The 19,895-nt window shown below is 36.5% G+C and overlaps 2 protein-coding genes across 3 annotated transcripts in view; one reads left to right on the forward strand and one right to left on the reverse strand.

The window, feature by feature from the left end:
- prdm6 (PR domain containing 6) overlaps positions 1-19,895 on the forward strand; it is a 146,316-nt gene that overhangs the window by 34,304 nt on the left and 92,117 nt on the right. For both annotated transcript variants that reach the window (XM_025897015.1, XM_003444504.4), the window contains exon 5: positions 2,619-2,746. In XM_025897015.1, the coding sequence (XP_025752800.1) occupies positions 2,619-2,746 (128 nt within the window). The remainder of the gene's footprint in view (positions 1-2,618; positions 2,747-19,895) is intronic.
- Positions 4,823-13,265, reverse strand: LOC112841818 (GTPase IMAP family member 8-like). The gene is made up of 3 exons (XM_025897014.1): positions 13,180-13,265; positions 9,485-9,550; positions 4,823-9,142 (listed from the first exon to the last, which is right to left on the reverse strand). The coding sequence occupies exons 2-3, from the start codon at positions 9,507-9,509 to the stop codon at positions 6,285-6,287; spliced, it is 2,883 nt and encodes a 960-aa protein (XP_025752799.1). The 5' UTR covers positions 9,510-9,550; positions 13,180-13,265; the 3' UTR covers positions 4,823-6,284.

Here is a 19,895-nt window from a genome sequence, read left to right on the forward strand (position 1 = left end):
GGCTGACCCTTACACTGGTATATCATCACACTATAAATCGTAAATTAGCAAAAAGATATATATTTTCAGTTCACATTTTAATCTGCAACTCCCTACCAGTGTCATGAGAGATGCTATCTTAAACACTGAGATAAATTTTAATGTTGGATGAAATTTTGGAAGTGACAGCTCTAATAAGACAATTTAGAATCTTCTAGAGTTCATTAGAAAATCTTCATCTATTCTCATCTATGTGCAATTGATGTTTTTTAAGGGGGTTATTCCTTTAAAAAAGACAAAATTGTTTGATTGTTGTTGCATTCCATATATATATTATGTAGATTATCAAAAATGTATTTTTTCAACATTTACTTTAGTTTTGCAGTCCCATGAGATTAAACAAAAATGTGTCAAAAAAACAAGAAACAATCAAATTGCCACATGTTGGGTTGTTAAAAAAAGAAGGGGGCCCTGTAAATGTTAAATAAAAGCAAGCACACATAAAAATAAGTATGCACTTAATAGTAACATCAAAGTTATTTTATTTTTAAGAATAACTATTTGTGATAGTACTAACCTTGGTATTTTATGTGTTTTAGCTTCTTCTTCTTATAGTAAATGTTGTATTATTTTTAATATTACAGTTTACTTTTAGTTTTTCAGTTTGGCATTATGTTTATATGGGGTTTTATGTTTTGTATCCATATTCTTTGATTACTTTGAGTCAGTCCCTGGTGTTTGAATGTGCTATATAAATAAAACCAATCTGACTCTTTTAAATCTAAATTTCCCTTATTATTCCAGAGAAGGAACTACATAACTCTGGATGTTGATAGTAGCTATATTGTGGTGGTAGAGCATAGCTGAATGCTACAGAAAAAAGTGTCAGTTGGAGACCATTCGTTAATCACTATATTTTACAAGGCTGAGCTTTTATTAGTTTTACTATTATTATTTTTCCAACATTTTGAAAATAATGTCAATTTTTGAGCTAGTTATCTAGTAAGTTACATGCAACATGCCCACTCTGCTTTGTTCAAGTGTACAGAGCACCAAAACCTTTTTGTTACCCTTGAAATTTTGTTTTGTTTGTTTTTGTTTTTTTGATGTACATGGCAGACTTCAGACACCAGTCTGTATAGTTTGTTTACAGAGTCTCTGAAATCAGTTGGTTTTGCTTGATGGATATAAACCATAACATCTGAAATGCGTAAACTTTTTCATTGTAGGCTACTGAGCATTTTATTTGGAAACTGGCAGAGGAATAGAACAGTTCTGTGTTACTGTCTGCATTCCATTTTTTTCCAGAATCAATTTGGTCATTTCAGTTAAGTTGTTATTGTTTGAAAATGTTTTGTTTTTTTAGTGTCAGTTGAATTATTTGTGGTGATTTTGTTGGTGGAAAGATTTATTGTGTTTAAAATAAAAACAAATACAATACCTTTTGAAGGTAACTGACTTAATCATGTAAACATCCCACTTTTACTGTCATCAGTACCTTCTAAAGCGTTCTGTATTTACATATCTCACCATATTGACTAAAGCTAAGTACATTTTCTTTACATTAATTTAGTTATAGTTTTGTCTACTACATACAACTTAAATTGTCAAGGTTTGCTGTGTGGCAGGCAAAGCAGAGAGGCGATCTGGAAGACCTGGGAGCCAAGGCATAAAACCTTGCCTAACCTTAAAAAAAAAAAAAAAGCTAACAGGAAGACATAGAACAAGCAAAGACAGATTCAAATATACACACACGGAATAATGAGGGAACAGGTTGGAATACAGCTGACTCTAATCATGATCTGATGAGGCAAGGGAAGCAAAACAGAACCCAGAGAGACTATCAAATTAAAACAGGAAATTACTAACACTAAGACTAGAATAAAGACATACGAACTTGACACAAAGACAGATGATAACAAAACACACAGACAAGACTGAGGGCACAGAATGGGGTACAAAAGGGGATAAGCAACCTCCTATAAACTCAATGCACAGATAACTGGAACGAAACCACAACAAAAACAGAATAACAACAATACAGAATACAGAACTGTAGCACAAAGATAACCAAAACTACAAAACCCCTCAACATCCCTTAAAGCTCAAACCATGACACAAAGAGTTGTTGTGTCTCGTTTAAGTCTTTAGTTTTAGTTAACTATAATAACCTTGTTTACTGTTACCTTATTTTCAACAGGATACGATTGTAATGTCAACTATACAAATTCAGATTTTATTTTGAATTGGATTTACACTGAGCTATGAGATTATAATATATAATAAAAAATTATTATTATTATATTTAACATTTTTGTGCCGTACTTAAGTGAGGTTGGTTTCACTGTCAATTTAGAAAATGAGCTAAATTATTATTTAGTAAAAGTAAAAGATTTCAATACGTATATTAATCTATACAATTAAAATTTACAGTCAAGGTATTATTACAGTAGCTACAATTATAGTCACTAAAAAGTTAGTTGTGTGTAATTCATATCTGACATTTTTTCTTTTATGGGTGAAAAAGATACTATATGTGCTACCTCTAACTCTGAAGGTTGTCTGTTTTCAGATATATCAATACTACCCTGAATTAATGACAGCTCTCTGTTTTCAACTCTGATAATTTGTGTTTCCAGATCTATGATTCAGAGGGAACGTTACAGCACTTCATCGATGGTAATGATCCCAGTAAATCCAGCTGGATGAGGTATATTCGCTGTGCGAGACACTGTGGGGAGCAGAACATGATGGTTGTACAGTACAGGTAGGGGCAAGTCTTTGTCTCTAAGATGTTATTTGTATTTTGTTCACAGTGTAGATTCAAAGCACACAATGAACAGTTACTTCTACTGTTGCATGTTTATATTGGGTAACAAAGGCAAACAAAACAAAGGCAAGTTTTTTAGACTGGTTCTGTATAAAATTTGATTTGGATTTCCTTTAAAAATTTAAATATAATTTTCCCAGAAATATTACAAAAAGACACCTAATCACTGAATATATTTTACTATGAATACACCCAATTTTTAAAGTGAAAGGTGTCACCAAGAGGTGGTGCTTTCTTCAGAAAAAAAACTTTAATTATTTGGTTGGACTGTGATTCTACTCTGTCTGTGACCTTTTTTTTTTCTTTTTTTTTGTTACACTTACTAAAATCCGGTATGCTAGTGTTAAATTATTTTGTTGTTCCTGGTTTTAAGACGAATCTCACTAACACCTGTTAGAGAGTTATAAGCACTTAGTTATGAGTACAAACCTTAGTTCAACAATTTCTATAATAAATGTCACTGCATTTGTGTCCCATATACTGCACAGTTACAGGAGAACTGGTTTTATTACAACAACCAATATGAATTAAACTCTTACCATAACACCACCAAATTAAGGATTTAAAATTAAAGATTAAGAATCCTGAATTTTACATAGTTAGATAAGTCAATTATACATATTAGATAAAACAAACAAGCTATGAAAACAAACAAAAACAAAAAGTGCTGATAACTCAGTATAAGTAGGTAAATATGTAAACTCATATTAATGATAAGTTACGCTTAGCTCAAATTATTGGATGTTGTTTGCATTTATAGTGTTACTGTCACCATTTACCATAAACTAAAACAATACACATGCACAAACAAAAAGCTGAACAATGTCTAGTGTATTTTCTCTATTTTTTAAATCTGATTTCTTTGTTATAGCAAAGAAGTAAGATGGCAGCATGGTGGCACAGTGATTAGCACTGTTGCCTCACAGCAAGAAAGTTCTGAGTTCAATTCTGACATCAGGCCGGGGCCTTTCTGTCCAGGGTGTACCCTGCCTTTCACCCTAAGACAGCTGGGATAGGCTCCGACCCTGAGAAGGATAATGGATGGTTGGACTTCTTTGTTATAGATTCATAGATTTTTCCTTCTTCTGCATTATTCTGATTAGCATGGTGAAGCATTATACTGTTCTTCACCAGTTAAATCTCAAAATAGATATAAATAATGTAATACTAATACTGATACTACTACTGACAATAACAGTTTGGGTTTCTTGAAAGGCACTATATAAAGTAAAAAGTATTTGCTCCCTTCCTTATCTCTTAGCTTTTTGCATATTTTGCACTGTAAATGTATCTTTATAGACAAAAAAGAAAAAAAAATAGTCAAAAGCCAAATGTCTCAATGAACAAGTCAGGGGAGCATGTTCCAGAGAGTGGGCAGCACTGAAGGCTTTGCCCCAAAATATCTGTCTTATGTGTGGGATGGAGAATGGGTTACTTAGTTAAAATCTTAGAGTCTGAGATGCAGTGCAGGGAGGTCCAGTAAGTACTGGTGTGCTGGTTTTGATGATTGGTTTAGTTGATTTCTTGTCTTTGCCAGCAGTGCAGTATTTAAAATTATCTACACCAATATTGACACAAGCGTATTCCCCTGAAATTAGGTTTCACATCACTACAGCCATACCTTTGGTCCAGGTAAGACAGTAAACCACACATTTCTTCATGTGAGTTTTAACTTTATCTACTGGTAATGTCTGAGATTTTCACTCCTTTTCGTTTATTCATGTATTTTAGTATGCATGTATTGATTTATTAAAGTCAACAGACATTTCCTTAATAATATGTACAAGGTAATTATTTCTCACCTTTGTTAAAGGATCTAGTGTTGTCTAGCTGCAGGAGTTGTTGGTATCTTTTAGTTGTAGAAAACTAAGGTTAAAATTTTGCATATAGTTTTTTTTTGTCCATTTTTGATACATCTCTGTCCATCTTTCTGTTTCCTGTCCAGTACAGTAGAGATCTAAGAGAATTAAGCTTTGTTTTTTTTTTCTCTTTCCCAATTTTTAGAGATGAAAATCGTTTACCAAATGGCAAGCTTTATGCACTAGCACTACATCAAAAAGCACAACCACAGTTGAATTAGTATGGTGCCTTTTTTTATTCTGTTTACAGGGAATCTATCATTTACATTTTTTTTTTCACAATGACTGTCTTGCAGTTGTTTTTAATCAAACCCCATACCAAGCGATTCAAATGCAGGAGTGCAGATGAGGCATCCCTTTAAACTTATTATGAAAAACCTGCTGACAGTAAATCGCATGAAAGTAAATTGAGATTAATCATATATACTAGGTAAAAACAAAACAAAAAACATTTTCACACTTTACATAGAGATTTAATGACATGGGTATATTACAATAAAAGTCACATTTCAGGTTACAGGTTTGTCATTTGAACTTCAGCTATGAATAAAGGTGCACTTGGTTTATTATTAAACTTCTGTTAAGTGTATATAATGAAAATGGAGAAAAAAATAGGATTTTACAAAGAACATCTCAGAACACTTTGCCTCTTTACATGTAACATGTTTAAAACAATAGAATGCTCATTTAGCTATACTGTCAGAAGTTCAGCAATTGCTTCTAAGGTAAATAAAAAAAAATAAATAAATAAAAAAAAGATACATATACATTGTATGTCTTTTTTGTAAATGTATGCTTCAAATGTGTAATGATGCAGTAGCAACTGGAAACTTGTTAAGACAGTTCTCCTATACACTGGCACACTATACGTCAGGGGTTCATGCAAGAATACCAAGAACTATGTACATTCTTTCCTTAGAAAATATTTTTTGTGTTATTACAAGATGCAAGTAATAAGGTTTCTGATGAATGACCATAGTGTGTTGTGGTTTGGTATCTTTGATGCAGCTGCTCTTAGCGGCTAATAATTGTTTGGACACTGTCACTATCAGTCTCAGCAAAACTGATTTCAAATAATTTGGGCATCTTTGCAAGATTCCTCCTATTATAAAATTTACAACTATTATAATGAAAGCCTATTACTTCTTATTTTGAAGCAATAACAGTATGATGTTCCTGCAGGTGTGGGCAATTAATTTTCCCAAGGGGCCACATAAGAAACTGGTAATCGTTTTGGACAGCTGCATCAGAAAGTATTAACTCATAAAATAACTCAGTTGTCTTTATCGACTGCTGCTGGTAAGTGTGGCCCCTGGGAAAAAGATTACTGCCAAGCCTTATTGGAGGTAAGTCTTGCCACTTGGCAACCATATTGTTATTACCTCCAGGGAGTCATTTTAAAATTCTTTTTTAAATGAATGGAAAGAAAGTTATAACTTTGATGGAAGTTATACATTTCTCTCAACACATAGAGAATTAACAATCTTTCTCAAAATTAGAAAAAATGAAAATATTACATTGACAATTCATAGGGAAATATCAAACTGAAACACATTTGCTCCCATTTCAAATCAGAACACGCCATTATAGATAAAATGCTGCTGTCAGAAAACATTTTATAAAATTTTACAAAATTGTTGCTCTGTGGCTTTCTTCATATGTTCCTGGATCCACTTATCTATTTCGTCCTCATGTTGTTTCTGCATTTCGTCAATTTGTTTTACGGCTTGAAAAGAACATTTAAGCTCATTCATTTCTTTTTCTTGTCGCTTATTCATTTGAGCGAAGTCCTTCTTATATTCCTTTTTTCGGCACAGCTGTTGAATAATGAAGTCATTGTTTTTTTGTTGTTTAAGCTTCATATTCTCAAATTCTTTTTCTTGTGTAGCTATCACAACTGCAAAGTCAGTGGTGTATCTCTGTCTGAACTCCTCTGCTTGTTTTCTGGCTTCCTCTTGATTTTTCCTCATCATCTCCTCCATTTGCTTTTGAAAGTTTTCATGTAATTCTTGCGATTCCTTTTCCTCCTGTTCTTTTCGCATTTGATATTCTTTCTTTTCCTGTTCATATTCTTCTCTGAGCCTTTTCAGTCGTGTTTGCTCCTTCAATCTATGTTGGTCATCTTGAAGTCGTTTTTTCCGCCACTGTTCTGATTCTTTTTCCCAACCCTCACTTTCTTTTCTGATGTTCTCTGAATTTTGTATCAACTTTTGTCCGGTAATTGTCTTTTCTTCTGATTCAGATTGAATTTTCTTCCCTTTTTGTTTCCACTGGTGTTGCTGAATTTCTTCCCTCTGTTTCCTCTCCCTTTCCTCTTCTGCTCTCTTTTCCTCTATCATTTTGTTCTCCTCCTCCTCTTTCTTAATTAATTCCATTTTCTCTTTTAATGCTTTCTCTTTTGCTGCTCTTTCTTGTTCAATTTTTCGCCTCTTCTCTTGAATTTTCTCTTCATGTTTTCTTTTAAGGTCCCGCTTATTTTTCAGTATCTCTTCTTCTTTCTCCTGCAAAATCTTCTGCATTTCCTTCTGAATTGCGTCCTCTGTCTGTTTGAACATCTCTGAGGTGTAGGAGCCACCACCATTTTTCTTCACCATTGACTCAATCTTGGTGAGCAGCTGACTGACTTGAGAGCGGTTACTGGGATCTTCGTTATTGAACACATGGTATCGTCCTCCACATTCAGCTGTCAGTTTTTTTAAGAATCCTTCGCTGTCTTCTTCCATATAACTTTCAATTGTTTGATTTTTTAGGTCATCTCCTCTGGTGAATAAGATAATGATGAAGTTGGTTGAATTCTTGCCCAAAAAGTTTTTGATGAGCTCCACTGTTTGTTTTTCCTCCTTTGTAAAACGACCAATCCTCAGGACAAGTAAAATTACATGAGGTCCAGGAGCCAACATTGTGATGCATTTCCTGAGTTCCTGTTTAATTTTATCATTGGACAGACCCGTGTCATATAAACCAGGTGTGTCCACCACAGCAACAGGGCGTCCATCAACCTCTCCTGTTTCTTTTTTGCAATCCACAGTCACTGAGTTCATACTGGCTTTTGAATGGAAGTGTTCTTTTCCCAAAATAGTGTTTGCAGTGGCACTCTTTCCACTTCCAGTTTTCCCAATCATCACAATCCTGAGACAGTCCTGGCTCTTTTTTTCAAATCTTGACTCTCCCATTTTGGATTTATCTCCTGTGCTATTGTGCATGAAAGGTTTTGCAATAATTTCTTTTTTGAAACCTCCAAATGGTGTTTTCATCTCTTCCACAGCATCGAGTAACTGAGGGATCTGCTGTCTGTCCTTGATGTTGAGGATAACATATCGGCCACTGAAACTCTCGCAAAACTCTTTGATCTCTGTGTTCATTTTTAAAAAGTTAACAATACCTGGGTGTGTAGGATTGGTCTCCACAGTAAAAAGAACCATTGTAAAGTCCTTGACTTTAGAGCTCAGTATTTTTTTGAAGGTCTCCACCTCACTCTTGTCTTCATCAGTAAGGTGATCCAAGGGTTGAACTAGGATGAAAGCGTGGACACCCTCAGGATCACAGAGAGAAACTGTCTTGATTGCTTCACTAACTGCTTCCTCCTGAGACTTTCCATGGAGAGCAGGCAGTTCCACCACTGAAACCAGTCGACCACACACCTTTGCCTCATTTTTGACACACGCTGATGAATTAGATTCTATCTTTTTGTCTCCTAGGATGGCATTGGCAGTTGATGTCTTCCCAACTCTAAACCTCCCACACAGTACCAAATTCATAGGTTTCAGACTTGGAATTTGAGGTTCTTCCAGACCAATTTGAGGTCTCTCAAAAATTCCTACCTTCACAGGAGGCTTTGGTTTCTCAGATTCTTCAATCCCATCTCCCGATCTCCCACACAGTGCTAAATTAAGTTGAAGTTTTGATTTTGGAATTTCAGGTGATTCAAGGAGCTCAGCACTTTCAGAAAAATTTAGATGTCCTCCTCTGTTGGCAGTCACAATTTGACTGATCTTTTCCATCAGTATTTCAAAATCAAAGTCAGTGTTTTTTTTGTCAAAGTTTAATTTATGCTGTCTTTGTCCGCAGTCCTGGATAAATTGATCGACTGCCACGTTCTTTTCTTCATCCTTTTGTGTTATGATGACCATTGAATATTTAAGCGCATCTGGACCAAACAAACTCAAGATGAACTTCAGTGTTTGTCTGTTTTCCTTTGTGAAATCTGAAGGTTTCACTAACAGCAGCAGGACATTTGGCCCAGGGTGACAACGTGCCACACACATCTTCATCTCATGTCTGACTTTTTCCACAGGAAGACTAAAGATGTCTGAGGTTTTCACCACTGTTATGGGCATTTTTCCCCATTGTCCTTGAGCAATGGATTTCTTGGATATTTTTAGAGGATGAGAATCTCTTTTACCAGTGATCAAGTTACTTAAAGTTGCCTTTTCATGTTGGTTTTTTCCAAATATCACAATCCTGAGTTCGGATGCTGAAGAGGACACAAGAAGCTTATGATTAAATACTGTTACAAATCAATTTTCTTTTATTAATTTTTTTAAAATCAGTATTCAGTTTTAAATTGAAATAGACTTCAGAGCACTAAACAAATATTTTCAAGCTCATATTCATGGTGGATCACTGTCTGAAAAATATTCAATTAATATCTGTCACAAAAACTTTTACCAGCTGCTGTAAAACTAAAAAAGCGCATTTTAGGTATTATTTTATTCATGACTAATAACTTTAATAAATGAATAACTTTGAATAAGTTTCTTTAACTTAACTTAAAAAAAACAAACAACCCCAAATATATATATTTTTGTGCACTTACCAGATCTATATGCTGATCCTGCCATGATTTTACTTTGTTCAGTTCAACAGCAGAATATGCAGGTGTCTGTTGAGTTTTAGGGAGGGAAAAAAAGAAAAGTTATGACTGAAACACAAACGTGTCCACTGCATTTTATAAAGTCCAAAGTCAATGCAGCCTTCTACCAGGATAATTTAGAGACGTTTGTGTCATGTGCTGACAAGCTTTATGTAGATTCCGATTTCCTTTTCCAGCAGGGCTTAGGACCTTCTCACAGTGCTAAAACTACTATCAAACAACATATTTCAAATTTCCCATGTGTGGGTCTAATAAACTAATAAAGGTTATCTTATCTTAAAAACTTGCTGACCATGTTATTGCTGTGTTTGATTTACCAGAACTCGCTTGAAATGAAACTCACAGAGAATGTGTAAGGGTATTGACAAGAGGAAGATGAGGAATACCTGACCTGAAAATACAGATGAGCTGAAGACTGCTATCAAAGAACCCTGGGCTTCAGTAACCTCAGCATTACCACAAGCAGATTGGTTGCTAAGTAGTTTAACATGGAACCAGTCTCTCTACACACACATGGCAATTAGGCAGTGTCGTTACTGAGACAATGAGCTAAGCGGAGTAAAAGAAAATGTTTTTTTTCTAGTATCCAAAACAATAGCACGTGTTACTGTAATTTCTTTACTTGCAAAAAGCTGGCAGGAATCCTCAATCACACCTCCTCTGTAACATAGAGGAGCTGCATAGATATGAAGAAAAGCTAACTTTGTAGCTGCTCCCATTCACCACTGTTTGTTTTACACAGCAAAAGATCTACAGTAAAGCTACAGAAGTTCAAATAAACTATATAGATGAAATGTTAACTTAGTTTGACACAATATTGAAGACGGGGATTTTGCTAAAGGATGTCAACATCTGTCTTACTTTAAATGGGTGTAATTCATGCAGTAAGGGAGGCTTGGGGTCTACTAGACCATATTTATTTCAAGGCTTTAGTATCGTTATGTTAAATATAAGTAGAATATTATATTGGTTAAACTGTAATAATTCATTCTTCATTGTTGTTGTTTTTGTTGTTGTTGTAGGCCAGTAAAAATGTGCATGGACCAGAAAAACTCTGAGCCAATGAAATGGGGCTGTTAGCCTGGACAAAGAGTTATTATTAACAGTAATTACTAACATTTATAGGAACTGTTATATTAAAGCACAGGGCAAACCTCAGTTCTGAGAACAGTGGCAGGCTCACTTTTGTTCACTGCAACCACCACTCCTTTAAATGCTTACAGACACACATACAGTGGCTTGCAAAAGTATTCGGCCCCCTTGAACTTTTCCACATTTTGTCACATTACAGCCACAAACATGAATCAATTTTATTGGAATTCCACGTGAAAGACCAATACAAAGTGGTGTACACGTGAGAAGTGGAACGAAATTCATACATGATTCCAAACATTTTTTACAAATAGATAACTGCAAAGTGGGGTGTGCGCAATTATTCAGCCCCCTTTGGTCTGAGTGCAGTCAGTTGCCCATAGACATTGCCTGATGAGTGCTAATGACTAAATAGAGTGCACCTGTGTGTAATCTAATGTCAGTACAAATACAGCTGCTCTGTGACGGCCTCAGAGGTTGTCTAAGAGAATATTGGGAGCAACAACACCATGAAGTCCAAAGAACACACCAGACAGGTCAGGGATAAAGTTATTGAGAAATTTAAAGCAGGCTTAGGCTACAAAAAGATTTCCCAAGCCTTGAACATCCCACGGAGCACTGTTCAAGCGATCATTCAGAAATGGAAGGAGTATGGCACAACTGTAAACCTACCAAGACAAGGCCGTCCACCTAAACTCACAGGCCGAACAAGGAGAGCGCTGATCAGAAATGCAGCCAAGAGGCCCATGGTGACTCTGGACGAGCTGCAGAGATCTACAGCTCAGGTGGGGGAATCTGTCCATAGGACAACTATTAGTCGTGCACTGCACAAAGTTGGCCTTTATGGAAGAGTGGCAAGAAGAAAGCCATTGTTAACAGAAAACCATAAGAAGTCCCGTTTGCAGTTTGCCACAAGCCATGTGGGGGACACAGCAAACATGTGGAAGAAGGTGCTCTGGTCAGATGAGACCAAAATGGAACTTTTTGGCCAAAATGCAAAACGCTTGCCCCAGTCTGCAAAAGACTTGAGACTGGGGCGGAGGTTCACCTTCCAGCAGGACAACGACCCTAAACATAAAGCCAGGGCAACAATGGAATGGTTTAAAACAAAACATATCCATGTGTTAGAATGGCCCAGTCAAAGTCCAGATCTAAATCCAATCGAGAATCTGTGGCAAGATCTGAAAACTGCTGTTCACAAACACTGTCCATCTAATCTGACTGAGCTGGAGCTGTTTTGCAAAGAAGAATGGGCAAGGATTTCAGTCTCTAGATGTGCAAAGCTGGTAGAGACATACCCTAAAAGACTGGCAGCTGTAATTGCAACAAAAGGTGGTTCTACAAAGTATTGACTCAGGGGGCTGAATAATTGGGCACACCCCACTTTTCAGTTATTTATTTGTAAAAAATGTTTGGAATCATGTATGATTTTCGTTCCACTTCTCACGTGTACACCACTTTGTATTGGTCTTTCATGTGGAATTCCAATAAAACTGATTCATGTTGTAATGTGACAAAATGTGGAAAAGTTCAAGGGGGCTGAATACTTTTGCAAGCCACTGTACTCACGCATTCACTAGCACACCTAAATATGCACACATGCACAAACCACAGACAAAAACATAAAATAGTTTTTAAAAATAGTGTTTTAATTATTAAAGCATTCAAACCAATTCTTGTAGCCCAAAATAAAGTTAAAAGCCTGTAAAGAACCATTTGACCAAATTAAAAGATACTGAAATGGCCCTCAATGGTGAGTAAACTGGACATGTTTTGGTTAACCCTCTCAGGCTCAAATTACGTTTTAGTTGCTAATGCACAACCAAGTCCTGCAGTGGTACTTTTGAGTAAAAAAAACTCATAAAATATGTATGTGGGGTAATCAGGTTGTTAGTGTTTCAACTGTTGCAAATCTGCAACGCCTGCCTTGAGAGGGTTAATGACTAATTGTGGAGCTGTTTTCCTTTACTCTAATTCATATACATATAATACTGACAATTATGCTTTTGTTGTCTTTATCAAGTATGAACCACTGATCACTATGTGACAGTGAGAGAACATTTTTTCTTACTCACACAAAGTCACAAATTGTGCCATAAATGGAACTTTTTTCTAAGTGCTATTTATTTGCGTAAGATGGATAAATTCTTGCAAAATGAATTCAAACCGATTCTATTACACCTCCAACAGATGTGTTCTTGAAAAAAACAAACAATTTTTTGGATTTACCTGTTAAAAAATATAAACACCAGCCCTTATTTTTTTCTATTATACTTGCTTTTTGATCATAATAAATTTAATATATAGCCTTCTGACACCCATCCTATTTATATTACCTCTGCAGTGGACATACACTTTAACTTTTTTGTAATTTATAAGATACATTTTTCCCCTCACTTCTCAAGAGGATTTTAATATTTCTTATGTTAATGTACTATGTATTATGCATTGTCTCTGAATACTCTTTAATACTCAGTTCGGTCATATTGTACAATTATTGGATCTGTTGCATATAGTGCTAAATGTTCTTTGTTAGGTGCACTCACCAGATCTGTGAGGACGTCTTGCTTGGAGCTCTTAAAAGAATTTTCTGTCAGCTAGTTTTGGTTGAACTGGAAATGAAACTGTGTCTGTACAAATATCCTGCCTCTTAAATATTCAAGAAGGTTGTCTAAGGTGATCTTATCTCAGTGTTGTTGTTTTTTTTACTAAAATCCAAAATCTCTTAAGATAAAATAAAAATCCTTTTATTGAATAGTATCACAGTAATACACAGCAGTTAGAAAAAAGAATTTTTCCATTTATAGATATTTTAAAATGGAAATTCATAATTCCAGCAACAACAACAACAAAAGACTCTCTGCTATTTCTTGAATGTCTGTATTTTAAAAATGTTTGATAAATGAAAATAGACTTAATAATATATTCAGTATAACCCTAAATGATTGACTGAGCCCATTACCCTATCAGGAAAATGTTTGCAAAGGTCAGGCTCAAGGGCTGGTGTTTTTCGTTTAAGTTTTAGCTCACATTATTCATTATATGTACTATATTACTTGCAGATGACTTGCAGATTTTGCACACCAGTGCAAAATCTGCAATTCACTTACCACAGGATGTTCTACCTATCAAGGATATCAAAATATGTTGAAAGATTGTGGTTAAATGTGGGTGGCTGTTACTGTGGCAACTCATTGGCAATTCTGAGTATTTTTTGTTTTTGATTGTTTGATTTTTGCACCCAAGTTTAATTGGGCTCTGTTAGGGCAAAATAGCCATCATTACTAGTTGGCTCTCTCAACACTTACAAATGCTTATCACATGTTATCACGTGTCACATTGTTACATTAATTTATTCAAAATAAAAACTCAGTAGTAGAAGTACCATTTAGCAATTCATTTACATTTAAACTTCATTTACAATAGATAAAGAAGCAATTCGTTATATATGCCACACATCATGGATGAAATTTTTTTTAAAGAATTTTGAAGTGCTGCCTTGCAGTGTAACTTTCCCTACCATGTCAGTTTCAATATTCTAGCTTTGCAGTGGATCTCATGGTCTGCCACTTTAAGGGCGGTAGTCTATGACTTTGTGTTTGACAAAGTGCATGTCAGGATGCTGCAAGAGAGATGATCCAAATCTGGGGTGTTGAAAATTCAGGATGCAAACTTAAAAAAAAAAAAAAAAAAAGAAACAAAAAATGCTGCTCCAAATTGGCAGGATAATCTGGCATTTCCACATGAAAAAACAAGCTGATAAACAAATGGCTAACTTGGGCAATGGTGTAGACCTCACTTTGTTCATTGTGAAACAGGTGGGGAAAAAGACACGGCAAAAGTAATCACCACAAGTGACGATAATAAGAATGACAAGAAGTAAAAACCAGACAAGATAAGAAAAGCTAACACAGTAAACAGGAAATGACCTATAGACATATGCTAGACACAAAAAACGTTAACAGGGACAGTGAACACAGAAATAAGAATGCTGGGAAAACTATAACAAAAGAAACAAAACATAATGCACTTTCATCCTTTCTGCCATTGACAGTAATCAAAAGATAAATTAGCCAAATTCAGAACATCAGAAGGCTCATAAAAAATCAATTGCCTAAACAGTGACTCAGAATTCTTTGCGAAGGTGAGTTGTGGAGCTTGTTCTTTCAACTTATTATATTGCAGCAGTGTACCAGTATCTGCTGCTTCCTCATTTTTCTTACTGCTTCATGCAGTAAGAAAAACACACCAAGATGTTCGCTTACCACAGGATGTTGACTAATAGAATATGTTGACAGACTGCGGTTACATGTGGGTGGCTGCTACTAGCAACTGTGAGTGACAAGAGTCAGGTACAAACTGAGTCTTAAACAAAGCGTGTGCAGCATTGTTTGATTTGTGCACCCGAGTTCAATGGGCTATTTAGGGGAATGACTGGTCCCTCTTTTTTGGTCTCTTAACATGTAAAGTATGCTTATCACATATGTTACATGAGCTTTTTTTTTTTTTTTTAAAGATTGAAATAGGCAAACGGTAATAGAAATAGCATATTAATCATTTATCTTTTCTGTGTGGAGTTTGCATGTTTTCTGCAAGTCTGCGTAGGCTTTCTCCAGGTGTTCCAGCTTCCTCCCACAGCACAAAGTATGCATGGATTTAGGTTAACTGGTGACTGCCCATAGCTGTGAATGTGGAGCATGAATGGTTATCAGTCTCTGTTTCATCCCTGCATTGGATTAGCAACATGTACAGGGTGTGCTATAAAATGGCAGCAGATTAGTGAATTAGAAGCAGTCTATTACTGCTGATAAACTGTCAGTATGTGGCAGTTCCTGTTTCAGTGATTGTGTGTTATACAGTGCATGACTGTCCATTTAATAACATTATTGAACATTAATACAAAACATCAATAAAATGCTTAGGAGCATATGGTCAGAAACACGGTTTAATAGATTTGCAATCCTGGTGAAAAAAACTGTTACTTTGCCTTGTAGTGCAAGCCCTGAGACACTGGTACAGTTTCCAACTTGGCAGGGATTCAAACTGTCTGTTGATAGGGTGAGTGAGGTGCTTGTATGCATGCTGGATACAGCGTCTTAAGTAGATGTCTGTAGGTCGCTCAACTGTTTTCACTGGATAGGGTCTAATATCCAAGATGTTATAATGCTTTGTATAATACAGTAAATTGACAAGATAGACAGCTGGCCTTTTTAACCTGCTCAATAAGTGGAGGGATTGCTGGGCCTTTATCTGAAGGAAATAAATAAAGACCACATCAGGTCTTCAACAATTTAGGAACTTAAAACGTGTTACCTCCACAACTTCAGAATCTTTGATAAAGATAGAGTTGTGTCTTCTTTAGACTTCCTGTAGTCCACTATCAGCTCTTTGGTCTTTTTAACATAAAGGTCAAGGTTGCATGAATATATCCTAAAATCTCAAGTCAGATTCTTGCTCCAATCATATGGATAAAGATTAAAAAAAAAAACATACAGTCGTGGCCAAAAGTTTTGAGAATGACACAAATATTAGTTTTCACAAAGTTTGCTGCTAAACTGCTTTTAGATCTTTGTTTCAGTTGTTTCTGTGATGTACTGAAATATAATTACAAACACTTCATACGTTTCAAAGGCTTTTATCCACAATTACATGACATTTATGCAAAGAGTCAGTATTTGCAGTGTTGGCCCTTCTTTTTCAGGACCTCTGCAATTCGACTGGGCATGCTCTTAATCAACTTCTGGGCCAAATCCTGACTGATAGCAGCCCATTCTGTCATAATCACTTCTTGGAGTTTGTCAGAATTAGTGGGTTTTTATTTGTCCACCCGCCTCTTGAGGATTGACCACAAGTTCTCAATGGGATTAAGATCTGGGGAGTTTCCAGGCCATGGACCCAAAATTTCAATGTTTTGTTCCCCAAGCCACTTAGTTATCACTTTTGCCTTATGGGACGGTGCTCAATCGTGCTGGAAAATGCATTGTTCTTTACCAAACTGTTGTTGGATTGTTGGAAGAAGTTGCTGTTGGAGGGTGTTTTGGTACCATTCTTTATTCATGGCTGTGTTTTTGGGCAAAATTGTGAGTGAGCCCACTCCCTTGGATGAGAAGCAACCAGACACATGAATGGTCTCAGGATGCTTTACTGTTGGCATGACACATGGTACATGACACAGGACTGATGGTAGCGCTCACCTTTTCTTCTCCGGACAAGCCTTTTTCCAGATGCCCCAAACAATCAGAAAGAGGCTTCATCGGAGAAAATGACTTTGCAGTCCATTCACCATACTTTCTGCAGAAGATCAATATGTCCCTGATGTTTTTTTGGAGAGAAGTGGCTTCTTTGCTGCCCTTCTTGACACCAGGCCATCTTCCAAAAGTCTTCGCCTCACTGTGCGTGCAGATGCGCTCAGACCTGCCTGCTGCCATTCCTGAGCAAGCTCTGCACTGGTGGCACTTCAATCCCGCAGCTGAATCCTCTTTAGGAAACGATCCTGGCACTTGCTCGACTTTCTTGGACGCCCTGAAGCCTTCTTAACAAGAATTGAATCTCTTTCCTTGAAGTTCTTGATGATCCTATAAATTGTTGATTTAGGTGCAATCTTAGTATCCACAATGTCCTTGCCTGTGAAGCCATTTTTATGCAACGCAATGATGGCTGCACGTGTTTCTTTGCAGGTCACCATGGTTAACAACTGAAGAACAATGATTTCAAGCATCACCTTCCTTTTAACATGTCAGGTCTGCCATTCTAACTCAATCAGCCTGACATAATGATCTCCAGCCTCGTGCTCGTCAACATTCTCACCTGAGTTAACAAGACGATTACGAAAATGATCTCAGCAGGTCCTTTAATGACAGCAATGAAATGCAGTGGAAAGGTTTTCTTGGGATTAAGTTAATTTTCATGGCAAAGAAGGACGATGCAATTCATCTGATCACTCTTCATAACATTCTGGAGTGTATGCAAATTGCTATTATAAAAACTTAAGCAGCAACTTTTCCAATTTCCAATATTTATGTAATTCTCAAAACTTTTGGCCACGACTGTAGACCCTTAAGTATGTACTACTTCAAGGCCAGGCATCAGTGGTTGTTATTAAAGCAGGCTGATGTCAACATAATGTGATAAACAAATCATAAAACATGTTTATCTGGTGTGAAGTTTAAATGCCAGTCAGTTGTTGAGGCTCATGAAAACAGGCATAGAAATGGTTCAGTACAGCAGGTAAAATAAGTATTGAATGCAGCATTAGTTTTCTAAGTAAATATTTCTAGGTAATGCACAACCGCACAGCCTTGGGGGTGGGGGTGTTTTTCAGCATATGGTACTGCTTCACTTTATATAATTGAAGGAAGGATAAATGGAAAAATTTACCTAGTCATTCTAGATCAAATTCTGTTGCCCTTTACCAAGATAATGAATATGAAACAACATTGGATGTTTCAGCAAGACAATGATACCAAACACAGCCAAGGAAACTGTCACTTAGTTTCATAACTTAATTTATAGAATTCTGTGGTTTGATTTCTTTGCATGTGGGGATTTAATGGATTATATTACTGACATGTGGTGAGAATTTCATGTCAATAGCATCTTTACAAATAAATACGTTCAATACTTATTTTACCCGCTGTACATCACAGAGTAAAGCATCATGGCATAGGGATATTTTTGGGCTAATGTAATAACTTATTGATCAGTTTTATAATGAAATTTTAAACTATCAAACATCTATATCAAATCATAAACACAAAATAACTAAAATATATTGACAAGAGTACAGCACTACATGTAGGTTTTAAACTTAAACAGTCTCCATGAAATGAAAGCTAAGTAGTTAGGAAGCATGTGACTGGTTGTGTGATGGTGGCTGAAAAGAGTTAACTTTTTGTCCTGTTCCACTCACCATTTTTCCTACCGAAGATTTAAATAAGATGACCATCTTCTCATTTTACCTTACTCTTTACTCTTAACAGAAATAAATATTTAGTAGTCATCGTGAGAAGATTATTTTAGAAAAAGATGAAGGTAAAAAAAAATATTAAAAAATTGCATATATTAACAGTTGAAACTCATTTTATCCAGAGAGTTTGTCTGAGCTAATTTCAATGTAGATGTTTGACTTTTCTACAGGAGTTCTGAACAGAAAATTACATTTTTAGAGATTTATTAGGTATAAGTGGGCCATACACCTAGACTTAATCCAACCACTTAAATTTCTCATAACAAAAAACATCCCTTCTATTTATGTATCTAAACTTCATATTCTCTAAATAGTCTTAATTTTTCTTAATTGCTTATCCAGTTAAGCTTCACAGGGGCCTGGAGCCTATCCTACCTGGCATAGAGCTAGAGCTGGGGTTCAGCCTGATCAGAGTGGTAGTCTACTGCAGGATCTTTTCTTTTATTAAATAATTTCTTCTTGAGGGTCCTGCACAGTGTCTTTGCTGTACCGGTCCAACAACGTGAAGAGAGAGCTGAGCATAAAAGCGAAGCTCTCCATTTATCAGTCGGTCTTACGTCCCTACCCTCACCTATGGTCATGAACTTTGGGCAGTGACCGAAAGAACAAGAAAGCTTTTTCCGATGCATGGCTGGCCTCTCCCTTAGAGATAGGGTAAGGAGTTTCGCCATCTGGGAGGGGCTCAGAGTAGTCACTACTCCTCCACATCGAAAGGAGCCAGTTGAGGTGGTTCGGGCATCTGACAAGGATGCCTCCTGGAGGCTTCCTGGGTGAGGTGTACTGAGCATGTCCCGCTGGGAGGATGCCTAGGGAAGACCCAGGACATGCCAGAAATATTATACCTCTCAGCTGGCTAGGGAATGCCTTGGATTTCCCTTCAGATAGGCTGGAGGATGTGGCTAGGGAGAGAGAGGTCTGGGTTTCTCTGCTAAGGCTGCTGGCCCAGGTTAAGCAGACATAAATGTATGGATGGGTCCTTTATAGCATCTTTGCTGTTCTCATGGTTGTGCTCTTCTGAATGGGGATCTTGGATGTTGTTCCTGGGTTCTGCTGCAGACACTCGCCCAGTTGGGTGTCACTGTGAAAAAAGTTGTGGGTCATTATTACTAGAGGTTTCAGGTGAAAGGATTGTGGTACCTTGCCTTATGCTATCATGTGACACAAAGGTCAAATGACACAAAATGTGAGTGGGGGTTGATGCACCTGGGAAGGCGCCAGGGTTTCTCTGCTAAGACAGATGGACAGATTTGAAACAGGAGTGAAAAAAAAACATCTATGTTGACTGTGAATGGACAT

The sequence above is a fragment of the Oreochromis niloticus genome, linkage group LG12 (genome assembly GCF_001858045.2).
Source record: "Oreochromis niloticus isolate F11D_XX linkage group LG12, O_niloticus_UMD_NMBU, whole genome shotgun sequence".
Classification (NCBI taxonomy): Eukaryota; Metazoa; Chordata; class Actinopteri; order Cichliformes; family Cichlidae; genus Oreochromis; species Oreochromis niloticus.

Bases quoted from the DNA above. Each gene is read 5' to 3' on its own strand.
- LOC112841818 (XM_025897014.1), bottom strand. From the start codon at position 9,509: ATGGCAGGATCAGCATATAGATCTG. The intron at 9,143-9,484 runs GTAAGTGCACAA...TGTCCTCTTCAG, and splicing joins AGGATCAGCATATAGATCTG to CATCCGAACTCAGGATTGTG.